Here is a 19,200-nt window from a genome sequence, read left to right as displayed (position 1 = left end):
TGTCCTATCACTACAGTCCCTAATGAAGAGTCCCTCCCCAGCATCCCTACAGCCCCCCTATGAGGTCTCCATGCAGCCTTCTCTTCTCCAGGCTGAACAGCCCCAACTTTCTCAGCCTATCTTCATACAGGAGGTGCTCCAGTGCCCTGATCATCCTCGTGGCCCTTCTCTGGACTTGTTCCAACAGTTCCATGTCCTTTTTGTGTTGAGGACACCAGAACTGCACACAATACTCCCAAGTGAGGTCTCACAAGGGCAGGATCACCTCCTTCAACCTGCTGGTCACGCTCCTTTTGATGTGGCCCAGGATACGGTTGGCTTTCTGGGCTGCAAGCGCACACTGAAGCCGTCTCATGTTCATTTTCTCATCGACCAACACCCCCAAGTCCTTCTCCATAGGGCTGCTCTGAATCTCTTCTTTGCCCAACCTGTAGCTGTGCCTGGGGTTGCTCTGACCCAGGTGTAGGACCTTGCACTTGGCATGGTTAAACCTCATGAGGTTGGCATCAGCCCACCTCACAAGCGTGGCAAGGTCCCTCTGGATGGCATTCCTTCCCTCCAGGGTATCAACTGAACCACACAGCTTGGTGTCATCGCAAACTTGCTGAGGGTGCACTCAATCCCACTGTCCATGTCAGTGACAAAGATGTTCAACAAGACTGGTCTCAACACCGATCCCTCAGGGACACCACTCGTTACTGGTCTCCAGCTGGACATTGAGCCATTGACCACAACTCTTCACGTGCAGCCATCCAGCCAGTTCTTTATCCACCGAGTGGTCCATCCATCAAATTGATGTCTCTCCAATTTAGAGACAAGGATGTCATGTGGGACAGTGTTGAACACTTTGCACAAGTTCAGGTAGATGACATCAACTGCTCTACCCCTGTCCATCAGTTCTGTAGCCCCATCATAGAAGGCCACCAAATTGGTCAGGCAGGATTTCCCCTTAGTGAAGCCATGCTGGCCGTCACCAAGCACCTTGTTGTTTCTCATGTGCCTTAGCATGCCTTCCAGGAGAACCTGTTCCAAGAGTTTGCTAGGCACGGAAGTGAGACTGACTGGTCTGTAATTCCCTCGGTCATCCGTTTTCCCCCTCTTGTAAATGGGGGTTATATTTCCCTTTTTCCAGTTGTCAGGAACTTCACCTGACTGCCATGATTTTTCAAATATGATGCACAGTGGCACAGTCACAAAATATTTCCTTTCTATTATGTTCAAAAGCATGTTACTTAAAGAGCAAAAACATCTCATGGCACATGAACAAAATAAAAACATGTATATTTTAATTTTATTACCTTAAACCAGGAGGACCCTCTCAGTTTGCACTGAAGGCTCAGTAAGCACTCATTCTCTTGAAAATTCCAACCCCTTGTCTCTTTCCACCCAGCACTGCATTTGAGCTTCACACATGCCTCAATTAGACAGAAGCTTGGCAACCATCAGCATCAGCCAGCAAACAGGTATGATTAGCTAAATTTTTCTTTTTCTCTTCTTGCTGAAGGGCAGAATGCAAGTGCAAACATACCCTCTTGAAGCCCTACTTGTCACAATTAACTCACACTATCACAAAAAGGCAAGAAAACCAGTACGAAGCCAAATTCACACAGTCAAAGCTCAATAAAAATTTACAACCTGGTAAGAAAGAGTATTACCTGATCAATAGTCAAGTTCAGTGTGGTAAGCAAAATAAACCCACGGCCTTGAACCAAGTATTGTCCCAGTGCTGCCATATGAGTTTCTTCTTCTTCATCTTCCTTGGCCTCTGCCCTCTGCACCACTGCATTGCACAGCCTGTTGACATCCGTCAAGAATTCCCGTGCCAGTGAGTTACTGGCACTGCTCATGTCTGAGCTGTAAGTAGAGGAAAGTACAGAAACTAAATCTGTCAGAAAATACATTCCTTACGGAAAGAGGACATGGTGGGGGCTGGGAAGAGAGGCATGTTTCTTCTCTGTATCCCACCCTACCTGCCCCCAAGGCACGGAGTGTCTGTAGAACTAAGAAATAAATATTCTAATGCATGTGGGAGGGAATGGGAAGGATAACCTTAGATAATTTCTTTTATTTCAGTGCAACTTCAGCAAAAAGCTCACAACCCCAAACACTCATTTTATAAATCTATCAGGTAAAAGCCTGTGACACACAACATTCCCTCCCACTAAGCTAATGACTTCATTTCAGCTTTTCTTTGTAAGCTATATATTTGAGCTTCAACCTTTGCCTGTTTCTAAAAGGTATCTGACCTGAAGCATAAAGGCAAATCAGGCAGCTCTTACATAGCATTGTACAGAAAACATCTTCTTTAATAGTTTCTTTGAATACATTATCTTCCATCATGTTATGTATTCCAACAGTACAGACTGTTCCAAGGGGAAAAAATTAAGTAGTTAAGATAAATGTGGGAATTTCATAAATACAACACTTTAGATTTACCAACTCGGTCTTTTCCCTCAAGCAAGACTGGGTGGGTGGCAGACACAGCTATAGTGTACTTAATTCAAAACAATTCTATTGCAAATAGAATTTCCAGGAGAAAATTCCAAAAGCATTGGTACTATTTCCCAAACTGAATTATTTTACTTCAGATAATGTGCACAAGGCCCTCAACACTTTGTCTATTCACTCTTATTTTCTCCCATGCCACAGCATCCTTTGTTGGTCAGCACTAGTACATGTTGAAACATTTAAAAATGAATCAAACAAACCAAGAAATGCAAGACACAGCTGTAAAAAACTCTCAAGAGTATCACTGAGGAAGGAAAAACAAAAACAAGAATCAGTGACAGCAGCTACAGAAAGCAGAACATTTAAGCCACATAAACCCCGTTCAATTGATACTACAGCATATCAAACTCCTTTAATTTCTATATAAACAGCTGAAGTAAAATCTTAAAAAGTCAAATATTTTCTTCATACGCAAGCATAAGAATATGCAACAGAGCCAAATAACTTAAAATATAACATTTTAAAATAGCAGATGGATTAACACTGCTGGACCAAGAAACATGTACATGCAATTATTAGGTGATAAAAAAGACCCTGTATGAAAGCTCAAGTCTGGCAGCAGTAGTGGTACTAGAAAGCTCCTCCTATGAGCAAGACTGAATACTTATAATGACATTCGCGGTAGAAGTAATGGGAAAATTCTTACCAGAATTACCTTGCCAGCTTAACACATTTATCTTCTATGTGGAAGAAAAAGCAAGTATGTTCTGGAAACACAGCAACCTTGGTTCACCTGCTTTTAAGAAGAGAAAAATAGAAAGAAATTGCATATTAACCATGATGTTTTTAAAACTCATTTAAGATACCTATATGAAGTTTAAGAAGAGTCCTGAAGGGGTTTTGAGTTTTAAAGGTCTAGTTTTCACTTTTAGCTTATGACTGAGCACAGCCAATATCCTATGACAGAGAAAACACTTGGTGCTTGAGAGGTAAATTAACATAATAAAGTTCACTAGTTTTTAAAATGTAAGCTGTGGTTGGTATGCAAGTTTAAACACTTCTCTCCAGAAGCAGTATGAATTCTGAGTGACTACAACCTGCATATATAATACTTGAAGCACCTGCAGCTCTAGGTACAAGTGATGGATAGTAGAGGAAACTGAATTATGCAGTCAGGTGCTGACCTTCTTAAACCTGCCCTTCTATTTTGTCCTAACAGACAACCAATACACTACATTAAGGACTGGGGAAGATGCAACAAAAAAAATTGGGAAGGAACAGTATTGTATGTGCTCTGTACAGACCACTCAAGCAATTTAAGAGTTACTTCTCTCCTACTCATTTAGCCCCATCCAATCCTAACAAAGGATCAGAACAGGCAGTGCAGTCCCTTCCTCCACCACAGAATATTTTAAGCTATCCCTATTTTATCTGCAATTATTCACTAAGAAAAGACTATGATAACTGTAGGGAGAAGCAATCTCCCAGTTCACTCCAGAACAGCCAGAAATGACAAGACAATTACACCTAGGACATGTTCTAGCAAAAAAAGTCAGAAGAAAGCAACACATACACCAGCCCTGCTTTTGTGAGCGCGGCACAAAGGTTCTATAATAACTCAAGGAAAATGACTGCTGTAGAGAGAATACATTCATGAAGCCCTAACATCCTATATTCCTTGCTCTAAGCTAAACTGTTAAAGGATTTATGAGTTTTTAACTTTAAAATGAAATTTTCAGCTTTACACTTAAACTGTGATAAGCATGAACATTACAGGAAAAATGTCCTTGGGGAAGGAGGGAAATAGTAGGTTCTCCACGCAAGTTCTTACTATTTGCTCCCTGCTTTGAGTGCATGGGAACACCACTTTTCATTCACAGCCTCACAGAAAACTAACCTACCCATGCAGCTATCACTCACAATTCATTGCAACTGATCAATTTAAGCAGGCAGTGGTTTAGCAGTTTTACCAGGCTATTAGAAGATGTAAAAATATGCTGTCCATCATGTTTTAGTGCCCTTCCCTTTGAAAATTCAGTCTCCAGGTTTCCTGCACTGCTACATGGATTTAACATATACTGCCATATTCTAGAAAAAGGGTAAATTCTCAGCATCACTGTTAAGATAAAAGATATTTTATTGATGCTAATGCAAAAAGGCATCAAGCATGGCTTCTTAAGGCAATAATTTCATATATAATTGGTAAAGAATTCAGATCCTCTCATCTATAATGCAGAAAAAATAATGTAAAGAGATACCATGCTGGATAATGAAGAGCTTCTTTTAGAATGTCTCGCTCCAACAAGTGCTAGCTACTTCTCAATTGTACCTATTTCTGTTTCTGCAATTAAGTTATAAAATTGAATGACAGCACAAATGTGTCTTTGGAAACAGATCTCATTATTCATCCCACCAAAAAAAGCTGCATATGCACAGACAACCTTCTTCCCTTTCTTGTTTCCCAACAAGTGAGTCAAGCACTTAAAGCACACTGCTTTTCAAAGAACTTGGTGAACAACTTGCCCTGCTGATGCTGTAACATAAACACTCTACAGAGTTGTTTTCTAGGGCATTGTTTGGTTTTTAAAAACAATAAATCCACCCCTACTCCAAGGTTTCAGATGCCTGTCACACTTCTGATGCAGATTATCGTATGCTGATACTACAACCTACAGAGCATAGCATTTCATCTCACCCCAAGAAAGTATACCAGTCAACTTGCTTCAGGTTGGAACTACTCTACTGCAGACTTTTTCTCTTGTTTAAAGTGATACATCTTTAACTGCTGGGTGATACCTAAACAGATGCTACACAAAATGCCTGTACTGAGGTAGAATGCCTTCACCCCTCATTAGACATCACGGGTCACCTTAATTAGGGAAAAAAGCACGAAATCTAAACCATCACACATAAAGCCATATGAAAGCAGAAAGAAATGTACCAGAATCTCGGTTCACAGCACAGTGAACAGTCCCAATGGGACACTTGGAAAACACATTGTGTCAGGGGTTCCTATAGCTTGCCCTGGAAAAAAATAGGCACATTCTTCATCTCTAGAAGATTATTACTATCAGATTTCATAAAAAACACTTCTACTATTATTTCTAAAAGGAAAAAACTCACAAGCTTTAAAAGAATAAATCACTTAACCATGAATAATGTGACATTCACAGTTAATCTGTTCCTCTTCATGCCCATCTTTCTAGCATCCTCATAATTCTACCCATAGCACATCTTCCCTCTGGCCCCTTTCTGCACCAGCTCTCAAGTGACTTATTTCTATTTGCTATTGTGGTATAAATCGATTTCCTGCACTTGAAACTGTTTTTTTTTCCAAAACTTATTTCCATTTTTATCAAGTTGCTCATTGCCTGAGCATCTCAAAGTACAGGAATGCCTTGTACTTATTTCAGTGGACTTGAAGCCTTTAAAGACAAAAAATCATTCTTTAAATAACTTAAAGGACAGAACTAAAAATTAAGACCAGTTTAGCACTCTTGAACACTGAATCATGGATATGCTACCTTTACATAGTGCTCATAATTAGTAACATGAGAAATACAGAAAATGCAACAAAAGCTTAAGGTCAGAGCTAGTACCCTGTATATGAGAGTGAACAGGACCTTTTACTTGGTTATGTTTTCAGCAATTCATTGCCCAGAAAGGCCTGGAATGTCCAGTAATACAGTAAGAAGTAGTAGTTATTAAATTACTATAGCAGCATTGTAATAAAATACAGTACTAAGCCAATTGAAGTCCAAATCTGGTAATACTGATTTAAATTACTACTTGCAGTAATTGTTGGCCAACAGCTACAGCAAGAGTAAAGGAGAGGCAGAAAGTTTGATGGTGGGCACCATCAACCAACAGCCCCCCTTAATGCTCTACTAAACCTTCCTCCCCACAGACTTAGTTATAAAACTTCTTGAAATGTTAGTTTTATAGCACTAGCAAAAAAAAACAAACAAACCAAAAACAAACCCAAAACTACTTAACTACTCCCTATCTGTTGTGAAGTTAATGTCGATAAATTCCTTCAAATGGCTCATTACTGAATAATTATATCAGTCTAAAATGAACATGCCACTGAGTGCTGTTCACACAGCTTGACTGCCTGACTAAGCCAAAGTGCTAATGTACTAAGAAAGTAATGTATGGCACATCTGAAGCACCTGCAAGCCTTAGTTTCCTGTATCAAACTATGTCATCTTCAATAAAAGCAGTCTTTTTTACCTGGTTATGTGAGCATCTTCATGCACCAAAGGAATTATAGCCAATCTCATAAGAAAAATAAATTTACAAGAAGCTATTTTACAGGTCATGCAAAGAAGAGTAGAGAATATACCTAACAAGATATATTTAACATATAATTAATTTACCTCCCTAGTTTTCCGTTTCAGATGAGACAAACACTAGCCACACATGGCATGGCTGCAAGTCCTTTTGAGTACAAAGTACAATGAAGTTGCATTTGTAGTAGGCATTAATACTTTGCAAAACATACTTTCTATAAGCCACTGTCAATCTAGTTATTTCTGGCCTCCAGTTCAAAGGCTTGTAGCTCTTTTACCCATTCTCTAGAATAAAGTATATGTACATATGAGTCATCACTGACCAATAAACACTACATTTACTTTCTACAGTATTAATTCTATTTTAAAAGTACTTGCCCCAGACTCACTGCTTGTACTTCACATTTATGCTCTGGAGAACATGTGTGTGACCTCTTCAATGATTTTAACATTAATATGATTATATAAGTTATTTTGTTCAGATTTACTTTGGGGTTAAACTCTCAGTTTAAGCTCAAGCTTCTGTCAGCAGAGGACAACAGGCATAATGAAGAACATCAGCACATTACTAACACTAAGACACTCCATAATAGGCTTTTGTAATTGTAGCACCAATTGCCAGGTTTATTACAGAAACAGAGTTTACATTGTCAGTAGCTGACACCAAATTTAAAGAAATTTGTTAACAATAAGGGAACAATATGATTCATTTCTCTGCGCAAACTGGAGAAGAAAATGAAATTAGAGCACGTGAGTGTGCAATAGGAATATGACTCCAGCATGGCCTGGAGCATACCCTATAGTGCAGCCTTCAGGTCTGTACTTAGTGGTGAAATGCAAGCAAAGCTTCAAACTATCATGTTGCCGAGATCAGCACACTTCATTTTCTTTTTGGTATCATTCAAAACTTTAAGCAGGCTACAAACAAATACACAGCTGACATTGCCAAAATAGGTTACACAGCGGGAGCAACACACAAGCCTTTGAAGAAAACAGGAACCTGCAATTCAAGCAGAGCATCAACAGAAAACTTGAGATACTTGAGATGCTTTGATGCCTTGTTTTACAGCACAAGGCAATCAGCCAAAAGCTAGCTTATAAAAGGCAGAGAACATTTGCTAACCATCCAACAACTCTGATATTAAAAAACATGAGCAAACAACAGCAAAACCACGACACTTCATGTTTGGTTCTTTTGCAAAACAGAGACACCAGACAACACTCCAGCTCCACAAAAGAGCTCATACTTACTCAATTTCCAACCACCTTCTCTCTCCTATTATTAACTATTTGGAGTTACAGAAGCAGACATCTTATTAAAACATACTAAGGCAGTGTTGCTCCAGTCATTAGGTTGCACATGCAAAGAAACCTCTTAACGTACAGAATTTCTCATAAGAGTGCAGTTCTACTTCTGAAAAAATCCTTTATTTTATCAAGGCCTTCAGTAGCTAGCTTTTAGTCTTCTGTGCAATTCATTAGATGAGTATGACATCCAAATAAGTTACTCAGAGTCTCTCTCCCCAGAATAAAAAGGTGAAAAATAAAAATGCTTAGTACTTCTGGATAAATAGCACATGCAATATCCCTTTAGCTAACCAAGGAAAAGGGTGTCAAGTTCACAAGATGGTAAACAAGCATTACTTTAATGAACACTGAAAGACATGTTAAGATCTTCATAGCAATGGTGTTGCTGTGCATGCAGGTGTTTGTACATACATGATCTTACTAATATTACTTCTATGTAAGATCAGAAGTATATTTAACTTCCACCTCACCTATGTGGGATGCTTGCCTTGCAATACTAAAGTATCTTAATCCTCCTGTAAGTATGCAGTCTACTTGTGTTCTGCTGCCTAGGTAATTAAAACAAAATTTAGTCCATGAAGCTCAGTGCTTACACAATCTAAGAATTAGAAAATTTCTGTCTCTAAGTGGATGTGAAAATATCGTATCTTCCACTGGGGGAGGGTGGGGAAGAATTTTAAGGAATTACATTATCTATGCTTTCTGAAAATAAAAGCCTTTAAAGTAGTAAAACCCCTCATTTTCATATTGCATATAGTCAGGAAACACTGTGACATGGATGGCTAAACTAACCATTCCTGTTGTAGAATAAGAATGCCAAGGAAGTAAAAGATCATACAAATACTATGCTAGATTTAAAACATTAAAGAAAGAGGCACTTTCCAAAATACCAGTCAGATATCTACAAACAAGTCAGCAAACTCATAATTAGAAAACACACCCAAGGCTACAGGCACCTAGAGATACACAAAGTGGCATTACATGTACAAGCAGGTCAACTCAAACAGTTTCAAGGATGTCATTCTTTTGATCAACACCCAGACCTGTGGTGCACCTCCCTGAATATCAGTGAAGAAGAAATCCAAACTCTTCCTTAACCCCAAATCATTTGCCGTGTACTTTCAGGCCTCTTGTTTTTTAACAATTAGAAATGAAGCACATGGGTAATTTCTTTGGGCACAAAGTTTCTTCCAGACCACACTTCCCAAACTTGGCCAGTTTATTTTTGCAAAGTTAACCTAAAATGTATGTGCTGGAGTTTGATCTGTATCCTTGGATATATTCTGATCCATAAGTATTTAAGTCATGCTCTCCCCAGCCTGTTTCTAGAATCTTGCTTTTCTCTAGCATAATTATTAGTAACAGCTCTGAATGAATGACAGAAGCTCAACTCAAAGGCACAACAGATTAATATGTATGCAATGTTTTTACAGATTAAAAAAAAAACAACAAAAAAACCCCAGAACACCTCGTTTACCCACAACTGTGTTTTCCTGTTTAACAGTTTCCGAAGTGTGATTTTAAGACATGACGTCCATTAAATGAACTCTGATTTACATCTCCAGTGTTTCCACTGTATACCGTCATTTCATTAGTCTGTGTATCTGACAAAGATGTCTGTTCCTTAAATGCAAAATGTACTAATGGCCGTGAAGCACATAAGCTTGTCCTACAATGGCACTGGAGGCTATCATCTCAAACCAGCAAGTTTCTAATTTATTAGCTGCCACTGACTATAGAAAAACTGTAACTAGTATCAGCACACAGGTGACTGGAAACAAAGTCAAGAACATTAAGATATAATAAACTGTGCTCAAAGGTTGACCAAAGAGGGGCTACCAAAACTGTAAGATAACTTAGCAAGAAAAGATCAAGTGATTAAAGGTCTGAGTACCCAAAAAGGAAGCCAGTTCACACACAAACTAACTGCAGACTTTTCCACATATAAGCAATGCACCAGAGATCTAAAAATAAAGTTGGGCATACGCAGTTTTGTATGATGCTTTAAAGGTCTGTAATTCCAAAGGTTAAAGCCATAATCATTATGATTATAATGAATATTCTACCATCACAAAGCTACAGGCAAAACTTAGGATCTCAACAACAGCCCTAGCCTACCAAGGCCTCACAATCTGGGGAGAGAATGCACAGCTGTGCATATATATATGTGTATATATATATATACACACACACACACACACACACACACACACACTAGAGTATGGTAGAAGCCAACCTACATGTTACGCCATCCTAGCAAGCTTTAGAGATTGAGAGGGTTAACAACCCCCTCTCATCCTAATTCCTCTTCAGTGTTAGTTGTGCTCAGTCACACCACATCAACAATGTAATACTTTGGAACATGGACAACAGCTTTGCATGTCTTAAATGAAATCCCTAACATAATTCTGTATAGCAACTGTACTTTGTTCATTGGTCTGCTTTGTAATGAGAGTAATTTTTAAGAATATCTCATTAAAGTCAAACCAATGATTTTCTGATGCAGCTGTTAGTACATCATAAGCTACTGAGACATTTACAGCAGTGAAATACTAACAGCATTTCATCAACATTAACTTAATCTACAAGTTCTTGTCCTACCGGATTGTGAAGTATTCACATGATTTGTTCTTCATTTAAGTCTACTTGCAAAAAAATTACCTCATGACAGGGCTTTTACAAGTAGATCATTCTGTTGCTATAATTTCAGGATGCTTTAAAAATGAATTTGTGAAAATCGACACAAATAGCACCACCAAACCCCATTTGTGCTTAATATATACTTCTTGGAAAGTACTCTTACCTTGGGGAACTAGAATTAAATGACACCTGACTACTTGTATAACACACTATCAAAAATTTTGACTACATGTACCAACATCTAAGAAAGGGGAAGGGAAAAATGTGTTGGCAAAAAAAATAACACATTTTAGTTCCATGTCATCCTAGATTTTCCACATAATACCTACTTGACATATCTGACTCTTATTTGGAAAAAGAGTTTTAGAATAAGGTGTATAGGAGTCTTTGGTGCAGTTTCAAGAAGTGTTCACTGGAATGACAACAAATGCAAGCTGACATAACGGAACAGTGCAATGTAGTATCAACTATATGCTAAGAAAGTAGCACCAGAGATTAAGCGATCAGTGACAGGAAGGCTGTTCTTGCTAAAATTCAGAAGGTTATCAAGTTCTGCCTTGAGCTATAAAGATCTGTATCCCCTTTACAAGTTAGCAGATTACCAACAATTTCCTCCTTTTGAGCCTGTATGAAATATCATTGAGACAGAGTTAATGGCAAAGAATCACACAGGCTAGCTGCATGTTACAAAAATGCTTGGGGACAGCTTCTCAAGTAACATGAAATTTTATTTAGTCATCAAACAATACAAAACACCTGTGAAAGCATTTGAGTCTGAAATGAAGCTAAAGATGATTCATCTACAAGATAAAATGTACAGCACTAATGAAAGCTCTCAACCAACCACCTACACACTCAAGTAATGCACTGAGCCTGTACATACACTAATCAAGTTTATATTTAGCTTGTGATCTTATACTATCTAAAATCAGTAACTATAATACAGTTAACCACATTGAATCCATTCCAGTTCATTTAAAACTCCCATACTTCAGACCAATGCATGCAGGCACAGAGAATAAACATTCCTTAGATGAGGCATGGGGAAAGCTGGGGGCCTTCAAAGATAATCATTGCAACATTAAATATGTTAGAAACAAATACATTTGCGATCATGGAGACCAGCTATAACTCACTGAAGAATACCAAGGTATTACCAACAGCATGAAAATGTTAAAGCAAGCTTTGCTAGTAGAGTTGAAGACAAGGATCTGTTCCAGATCTTATCTGGAGTTCCAGAGGACAACACCTAAAAGAAACAATTAATACTAGAGAAAGGAATCAACAAATATTCCACCACAAGACAGAATCTATGCAGAAAATAAACTGTGTGAAGGATGAAGATTTGTAAAATAATTCAGCAGGGAAAAGGCTGAAACAGCATAGCTCCCAAGTGAGCCTTTTTCTGAACACTACTCACAGACTGCTAACATGTTCTTCTCCAAATTAAAATATATATAGGTAATAGTCCTAAACATTCTTTCAACCTTAGCTTTTGATATTTATCCCACGAACAGACTACAGACCAAGCCTCAACAGCCATGCTTGCGTAGCAATGACTAATAACTAAATCTGGAGATCAATAACCTCCACAGACTCTGTGGATTGAAAGGAAAGCTGCAGGCTACAACAGAAGGTCAGTCAGAAGTTCAGGGCCTCTCCAGCAGCAAGCCTGCACAGACCATGCAGACTTTGTGAATGCCATCTTACATTAACCTGCAGCGCGGCAGATAGCGTGGCCTCCAGTACAACTGGCAAAATCACTGTAATTGTGACCACACTACAAGCATGCATACACTGAGTCTACCTGGAGATTATTTTAAACAACAGATGTACCACTCAATGATCATAGAAACCTTTTCATAAATCATGACCATAGAAACTTTCTGCAATTTAGAAGATTATAAGTTTTGACTGCACCAATACTCAGATACATGAAAGAGGCAAAATGAAGTTGAGCAGCACCTTGAAGCATTTCTGCTGAAGGGATGTGAATGAGCAAAGGCTGTTACTGAAACTGAAAGCTTAGCTGTTAGAGGATTAAAACTATAAAGTAAAATCTTAGTATTGTGTTCAAAGTGCCCACTAAAAGTAATTAAATGAGAGGAAGGCCAATGATCAGAGTTAACACGATGACAACTAACTCTGCTTCTGGGACTTTAAAACTGGTCAGTTTTACAAGCAATCAAAAGTGATTTCTACAAGTAATCAAATGCAGACAAGACAGCAGGCAGCAATGCAGGTGGTATTAAAACAGGTATGTTTTTACCTAAAAATCTGAGAGTTTCATACGCAGTTATCCTTGCCAAGCTCAGTCTGACAGCTTCTTAGCTAAGTACAAAGAGCTTCAGTCACTTTAGGGAAGCAGAGCCTGTGCTTCCCCCAGACTTCGCAGAAAAGAAGTATTCATTCTAGCTGTGCTGACCCCTCTGGCACTGACCATCCCCCAGAAGACCCAGTCATCAACCAAGAAAGCTACAGGCAAAATTAGTCATGTAGCATATCACTTCAGGTAGCTTTCCTCCAGTGGGAGTACAAACAAGGAACAGCTAGGATTTTAATTTTATTCTCAAAGTTTAAACAGCATTCAAGTCAAGCAGTATAGAGAAACTATAATCAATAATTATACTTAATTTCACGTAATAATGACTTAGAGCATAAAGTTTCACAGTATACCTACTACTAGATAGAAAAATATTTAAGAAAATTTTGAACCACTGTAGAAAACCCTTAATACATCAATTCAACAACGCACAAGATAACCAAACTATGCTTAAAAAGTCCCCAAACTAAATGTCTATCACACATGCACACACAAACAAGACTCAGGAGATGGATGAAGTGTGCTAGGTGAAGGCCACTTACACATCCAAGCAGTATTTCCAGTAACCAAACATAACACAATTTTTCTGCAAGTGCCAAGCATTTAGCAGGACTCCAATAATCAAATTGACACTGTAATTGGAATAATTTAGACTTCCAAAAATAGTTACAGATTAATTAGGAGTAATTTCTGGAGTTGAAAAGACCCCACACAGCATTTCATCTATATATCCAGACATAAAGGAAATTCTGCTTTCCTTTAATCTTTTGTTAATTGAAACATAAAAATCAAGAAAGAAACCGCACACTCTTCAGCGACTCAAATATCCCTTCAAAATTGAAAGTTGCAAGCAATACAAAGATAAATACATAACTCAGGTAGCACACAAAGTCCTACGTATTGGGGCTTTTGTTTTCTTTTCTCTACAGCAAGTCATAAGAATTTTTGCTCTGAATTCTTGGAAAATAGGTTTGTTAAACCCTTGCCTTCCAACGGAAAGATAACAGGATGGTGAAAGAGTTGCACTTTTGAGTTAATTTTAGGACTATTCCAGTGTCAAATTACTGAAACAAAACTGGGCAAAATTAAACTTTTGAAACACTATAATGAAAGTATAACAAAGTTGGAGTTCCATCAGTTGCTGCAATACAATTATTAACTATCAGGAATATATCCTGAAGTCTTAAATATTTTCCTTACCAATTCACTTTTCCAGAATTAAGAATTATTGATCTTAATAGTGATAACTATTCATCTCTTCAGACTGCTGTTGTTGTTACTTGTTACTCATCTTTCAGTTACTACAATAAAATTTAACCAAATCAGTTGCTTACTGAGGTTAACAGACCTTGTTTGATGCTCTTTGCCATTTATTGCCCCCCCAAAAAATTCTTCACAGATCTTCAGTAAATGCCTCCACAATACTAGAGACGCAGTTAGACATTTGCTGAAATAAAACTGGATGAAGTTAATATCAGTTTTAATACTTCCAATAAAGCTTTGCACTGGCATTACCTGACAGTAATTCCCTCTGATATTTCACTTTCCCAATTTTCTCTTTGGAAAGCAGAAAGGTAACAGGTTTCCAGAACCAGGAACTCTCTCCTCCCACCTCACATTTAATACTTCATGCTCCCATACTTTTACATGGAGCACAGTGATGCTTTCAACCGAAGCCAAGGAGCTCAGCTTCCTGGGTGCTCTGGTTCTTCACAAAAGTATCACAAAGCACAGCATGCTGTAATACGGAGCCTGCAGCATCCTGGTAACTCCAGGCTGCAAACATGAACCATGAAGAACCAACAGCTTATAGTAAGAAAATCCTCAAGACAGCATGTTCTCACACAGCACTTTCTTCTTTCCCTTCCCTTTAACACATTCTAGTATCACTTCTAGTACAGAGTGCTTTATCTAGAAGCAAGACACTGCCATGCACCAGTTTCAACAAGTCACTAAAAGACTTGTTCAAATGTAAGGCCTTAAAAAGGAATCAATAGATATTAATGAGGTCTTGCTGATGAAGACTGTTCACTCCAAAGGACTTAAATTCACCTGCAGAGGACAAGCAAGCATGTCCTGGACAGCAAGCACCTCCTGGGCTGACAGAATCCTCTTACCAAATCATTTCACCCCGCGTTCCCTCTGTACCCTTCTGCCCGCACAAGACAAGTATTAAAGCCAGTTTTGCTTCAGAATTCCTCTATGTGCAACTTCATCTTATTTGAAAAGAGACTAGCATGAAATTGGCAAAATTCTTCAAGTAAAAAGGAAATTAGCTCCCTGCAGAAGCTACAAAGGTGTACAACTGTACATTAATACAGTCTATTAAAGAAATCACTAACAATAAAAATACAGAACTGATAGCTTCCTCAAGTTTTGTTCATATTTCCAAGTACTTGCTTATGCTCTTTGAGCTTAACTGTAAGGAGAAATAAACAAAAGCAGCAACTTACTTTAAATAAGTTTTCAGTATGCAGTTTCTCTTTCCTGATATTTATGTATCAAGTGTCTTACTTTCCAACAGTTCCTATACTATTGTTCAAGGCACTGACAGTCTATTCTCTTGTCTTAAACTGCATTAAAAACTGATGCAGAGACACAAGTAAAACATACAAGGGACTAAGGGAAAGGAAAAAGCAAAAGAAGCATTTAAGAAGAATTTTAATTAAATGATTACTAGCCTAACAGAAAAAAAATCTTATGATTGATTAAACATTTGAATGGAAAGCTGTCTTTGAGTACAGTAAAAAAAAAAGAAATGTAATGGGGGAAGGAGAAAAGGGAAAGCAGAGAGTGACATTAAAGAAGCTCCTCTTAAGAAATCTGTACGCAGTCTTACAAACCAAGTGATGACTGGCTTCTTGAGGTCTCATTTACTATTAACTTTGGTTTTAGAAGTAGAGGCATTGAAAGCTACTTGCACTTAGCTTGCAAGATTCTCTGTCGACAGGACAATGAGGTAAAAGAGTAAACTTAAAATACCCTACAAACAGCTGATTTTTTTTTCTTCCTTATTTATGACAAAATATGAAGGCATTCTAATTTTTCACTCTATTTTAAACACCCACCAGAAACTCTCAGTGGCACTAAATCACAGATTTTCTAAGGCATCCAAGAGGATACTTTCTTCTTTCCACTACCAGTGTGTGAGCCTGCAGTTAAAAGCAGGAAGGAGACTAAGAGTATTTTCCCAAATTCTTAACACAGTGTAGCCCTATTATGATAAATGACTAAAACAGATGTCCCTTCTTTTTCTGTCAAAGGTTTTCCCAGCACCTCATAAGCAACAGTACAATTGCTAGTGATGCAGTCTTGTGTCACTAATTCTAAGCTTCTCTAGATCTTAATAAGGATTCTTACCGATTCATGTAGCACTACTACACTAAGAAGTCTCACATCCACACTTTCCTCTTTACCCCGTTCCCATTTATAACCACATTAGATGCTTTTCCAGCTCCTAGGTCACTATATTTGGTGATGTCATCCTCCCTGTGAATTTCTTCAGCTTACTTAAGCTTTCTCTTACACAAGAAGCTTTATTCTCTCAGTGATGCACCTGCTTACTCCGTCTTCTCTCACACGCTACAGGTAAGTAAAAGGCAGCTCTTCAATTCATTTAGGGATACCAAGTAACGCCCAACTCTATTCCCTCTTCCCACCCCCCCTCCCCCAAGAGGGACTTCGCACATTTTTTCCACGCTCAGAAACTACCTGGAAGAGTTCTCATTGCTTCTCTGCTCAGTCATCGATTAAAAAAAGGAAAGGATGGCTCAGGTGCTGCGACTATAGCATTCCACGTCCATCAACATTATCGCGTTTCCCTGCATAACCCAGATCTGCTTTTCTTCAGTTGCTATCTCCTGCCTTCGACAAACGCCTTGCTGTCAGCGCAGCTTTGCGCTCCGGTACTGCACAAACGCATCACAAAGCACAGCCTGCCGTGACGCGGAGCCCGCAGCATCCCGGCAACACGGGAAGGAACGCACAACACACACCACCCGCACACAGAATTACATGTTGCTTTTCTGTAAAAGCAGAGGTCACAGGCAGGAAGAAACACTGCGGGCCGCAAACCGCCTCACCGAAGCTACCAAACACGGGGCCAACCCCGACCCCAGTCTCTGTGAGGCATGCGGGAACCGATCACGCACTCCTCTCCCACCCCCCGCCGCCGACGGACAGCGCGGCCCGGCCGGGCCAGGCCCCTGCCCCGGGGGGCCTCGGGGCGGGCAGGGCCCCGCTTGCGCCACCAGCGGCCGCTTCTTCCGCCTCTCACAGCCGCCGCCGTCAGCCTGCTCTGAGCGCCCTGCAGCAACCAGCAGGCATCTTCGCACGGCCGCGGTGGCCGGCGCTGGCTGACAAGACAGTCCACCCGCCCCGGCCCAGGCACCGCGGCTCCCGGCCCGTGGCGGGGAGCCCCTTCGTGCTTGTGCCCTCCGAGCCTCCTGCCTCCCACCCGGCCCCGCGCCGCCAGCCGATCCGCCGGAACGCGAGGCCGGAGGCGGTGAAACCCGCCGCGCCCTTACCCGCTCCTCGCCCCGCCAGAACCAGCGCGCCCGAACCCCAGCTCCGCTCTTATCCCGCTGACAGCGTCCCGGCAGCCCATGGCGGGACAGCCCCGCCCGCCCTCGTCTCCCGGGCAACGCAGCCCCCGTGGCCCCGCCCCTGGCCCCGCCCCTCCCCGCGCCCCACCTGACTCCTCCGCTCCCGCCGCCGCCGCCACAGCTCCGCCAGCCCCGGTGCGCGCGTGGGCGATGGGCCGTATGACGTGAGCACCAGCAACCAATGGGCGCCGCCGCCTGGCGGAGCGGGGGGCGGGGGGAACCCCTGTGGGTGGGGGCGTGGCTTCCCCTGGGCACAGACCGCCCCCGGCGGCTCGGGCAGTGTGCTCGAGTGCAGCCTAGCCCGTCAGCGAGCGGGTGGGGTGCGCCGCACGTAACGGTTCAGACACCCCCCCCCCCCTCACCCCGCTTTAACGCCAGTGTTAAAAACGCCCGTGACGCCCGTGTCCCATCATTGGCTCCCAGCACGCACGCCGGCGCCAGTGCTCGAGCCTGGTGCTGCCTGGTGGCTGCAAGCCCTTTCCCGAGTTGCGCTGTGCCCCGTTGCTCGACTCGCGACAAAGAGCTCGGGGTGTGACGGGCTTTGCAAGCAGAGGAGAGTTTCACAGACTCATAGGACGGTTGGGGTTGGGAGGGACCTTAAAGCTCATCCAGTTCTAACCCCCTGCCACGGGCAGGGACACGTTCCGCTAGACCAGGCTGCTCAAAGCCCCGTCCAGCCTGGCCTTGAGCACTGCCAGGGATGGGGCAGCCACAGCTTCTCTGGGCAACCTATGCCAGGGCCTCACCACCCTCACAGGGAAGAGCTGCTTCCTTATATCTGACCTGGAGAGTTTGTGCTCCTTGCTGCAAGTAAATTCTCAGAGCTGCAGAGCCAGGCTTTGGCGCTCAACTGAGGCGCCTGGAAGAAAGGACTGCCCCGAATGCCACTTGATCAGACGCCCTGTCAGATTTGGTTCATGTGTGCAAATAAATCAGTAACATGCCCTAACTCCATTTCAGTGCTCTCACCCTCACCGGGAATTCACCTCACACAGCCAGGGCCCTTACTGACTTTTGTGAACATGGCATCAGCACGTTACCCATGATGCTAACAAGCATACGTTCCATATATTGAAACATGCCTACGTTTGGCATAACCTTCCCGATTCTTGAAATCAGACCTTAGCATGACCTTACCTCAACACGTCCCTCCCACATCCTTAGGCCTCTGGCTGCTGCTTTGGCCTCCCCTGAGCCTTGCTGCCTCTCCTGGGAAGGACTTGGTTCAGCTCTGTGGTTGTGTTCCAGCTACCATCTCAGGCCCACTGGCTACCTCAGTGGCACATTGGATTTGCAACACTTAAGCCACGCTGCCTGCAAGGATTACACGGATGGACAGAGACAGACCTTGGGAATGCTTCAGACAGCAGAATCCCAGGACCCACCTGCCAAAGTAAGTTTAAATACACACGAGGTAACAGCAGTTATGTCTTTTGCAATTATAAACTTCAATCTGCCTGTATACCCTGCTTCTCATACTCTTCCCCATGGCATCTACTTATGGCCATGTTTCTTTCAGGCCCCCTTTAGGTACTGGAAGACTGTTAAAAGGTGTCCCAAGAGCATTCTCTTCTCCAGGCTGAAC

At 41.3% G+C, this 19,200-nt stretch overlaps 2 protein-coding genes across 9 annotated transcripts in view; one reads left to right on the top strand and one right to left on the bottom strand.

The window, feature by feature from the left end:
* LYST (lysosomal trafficking regulator) overlaps positions 1 to 17,675 on the bottom strand; it is an 82,454-nt gene extending 64,779 nt beyond the window's left edge. For 6 of the 8 annotated variants that reach the window (XM_061471215.1, XM_061471218.1, XM_061471219.1 and 3 more), the window contains exons 1-3: positions 17,538 to 17,675; positions 3,155 to 3,241; positions 1,656 to 1,854 (exon numbers count right to left, since the gene is read on the bottom strand). In XM_061471215.1, the coding sequence (XP_061327199.1) occupies positions 1,656 to 1,847 (192 nt within the window). In that variant the 5' untranslated portion in view covers positions 1,848 to 1,854; positions 3,155 to 3,241; positions 17,538 to 17,675. Of the gene's footprint in view, positions 1 to 1,655; positions 1,855 to 3,154; positions 3,242 to 16,722; positions 17,007 to 17,537 lie in introns of those variants that run through there. The other 2 variants (XM_061471217.1, XM_061471216.1) reach the window with 2 other exon arrangements.
* LOC133278658 (uncharacterized) lies at positions 11,803 to 17,707 on the top strand. The gene is made up of 2 exons (XM_061471750.1): positions 11,803 to 11,838; positions 16,862 to 17,707. Exons 1-2 carry the CDS (start codon positions 11,803 to 11,805, stop codon positions 17,705 to 17,707), a joined length of 882 nt encoding a protein of 293 aa, XP_061327734.1.
* Positions 17,708 to 19,200: the final 1,493 nt, after the last annotated feature.

This window comes from Pezoporus flaviventris, unplaced genomic scaffold (genome assembly GCF_033815535.1).
Source record: "Pezoporus flaviventris isolate CSIRO_AGI_PZ_B2104156 unplaced genomic scaffold, CSIRO_AGI_Pfla_v1 ptg000066l, whole genome shotgun sequence".
In the NCBI taxonomy this organism is placed as follows: Eukaryota; Metazoa; Chordata; class Aves; order Psittaciformes; family Psittacidae; genus Pezoporus; species Pezoporus flaviventris.
The sequence above is the reverse complement of the archived record's forward strand: the minus strand, read 5'-3'. Positions and strand labels throughout refer to the sequence as shown.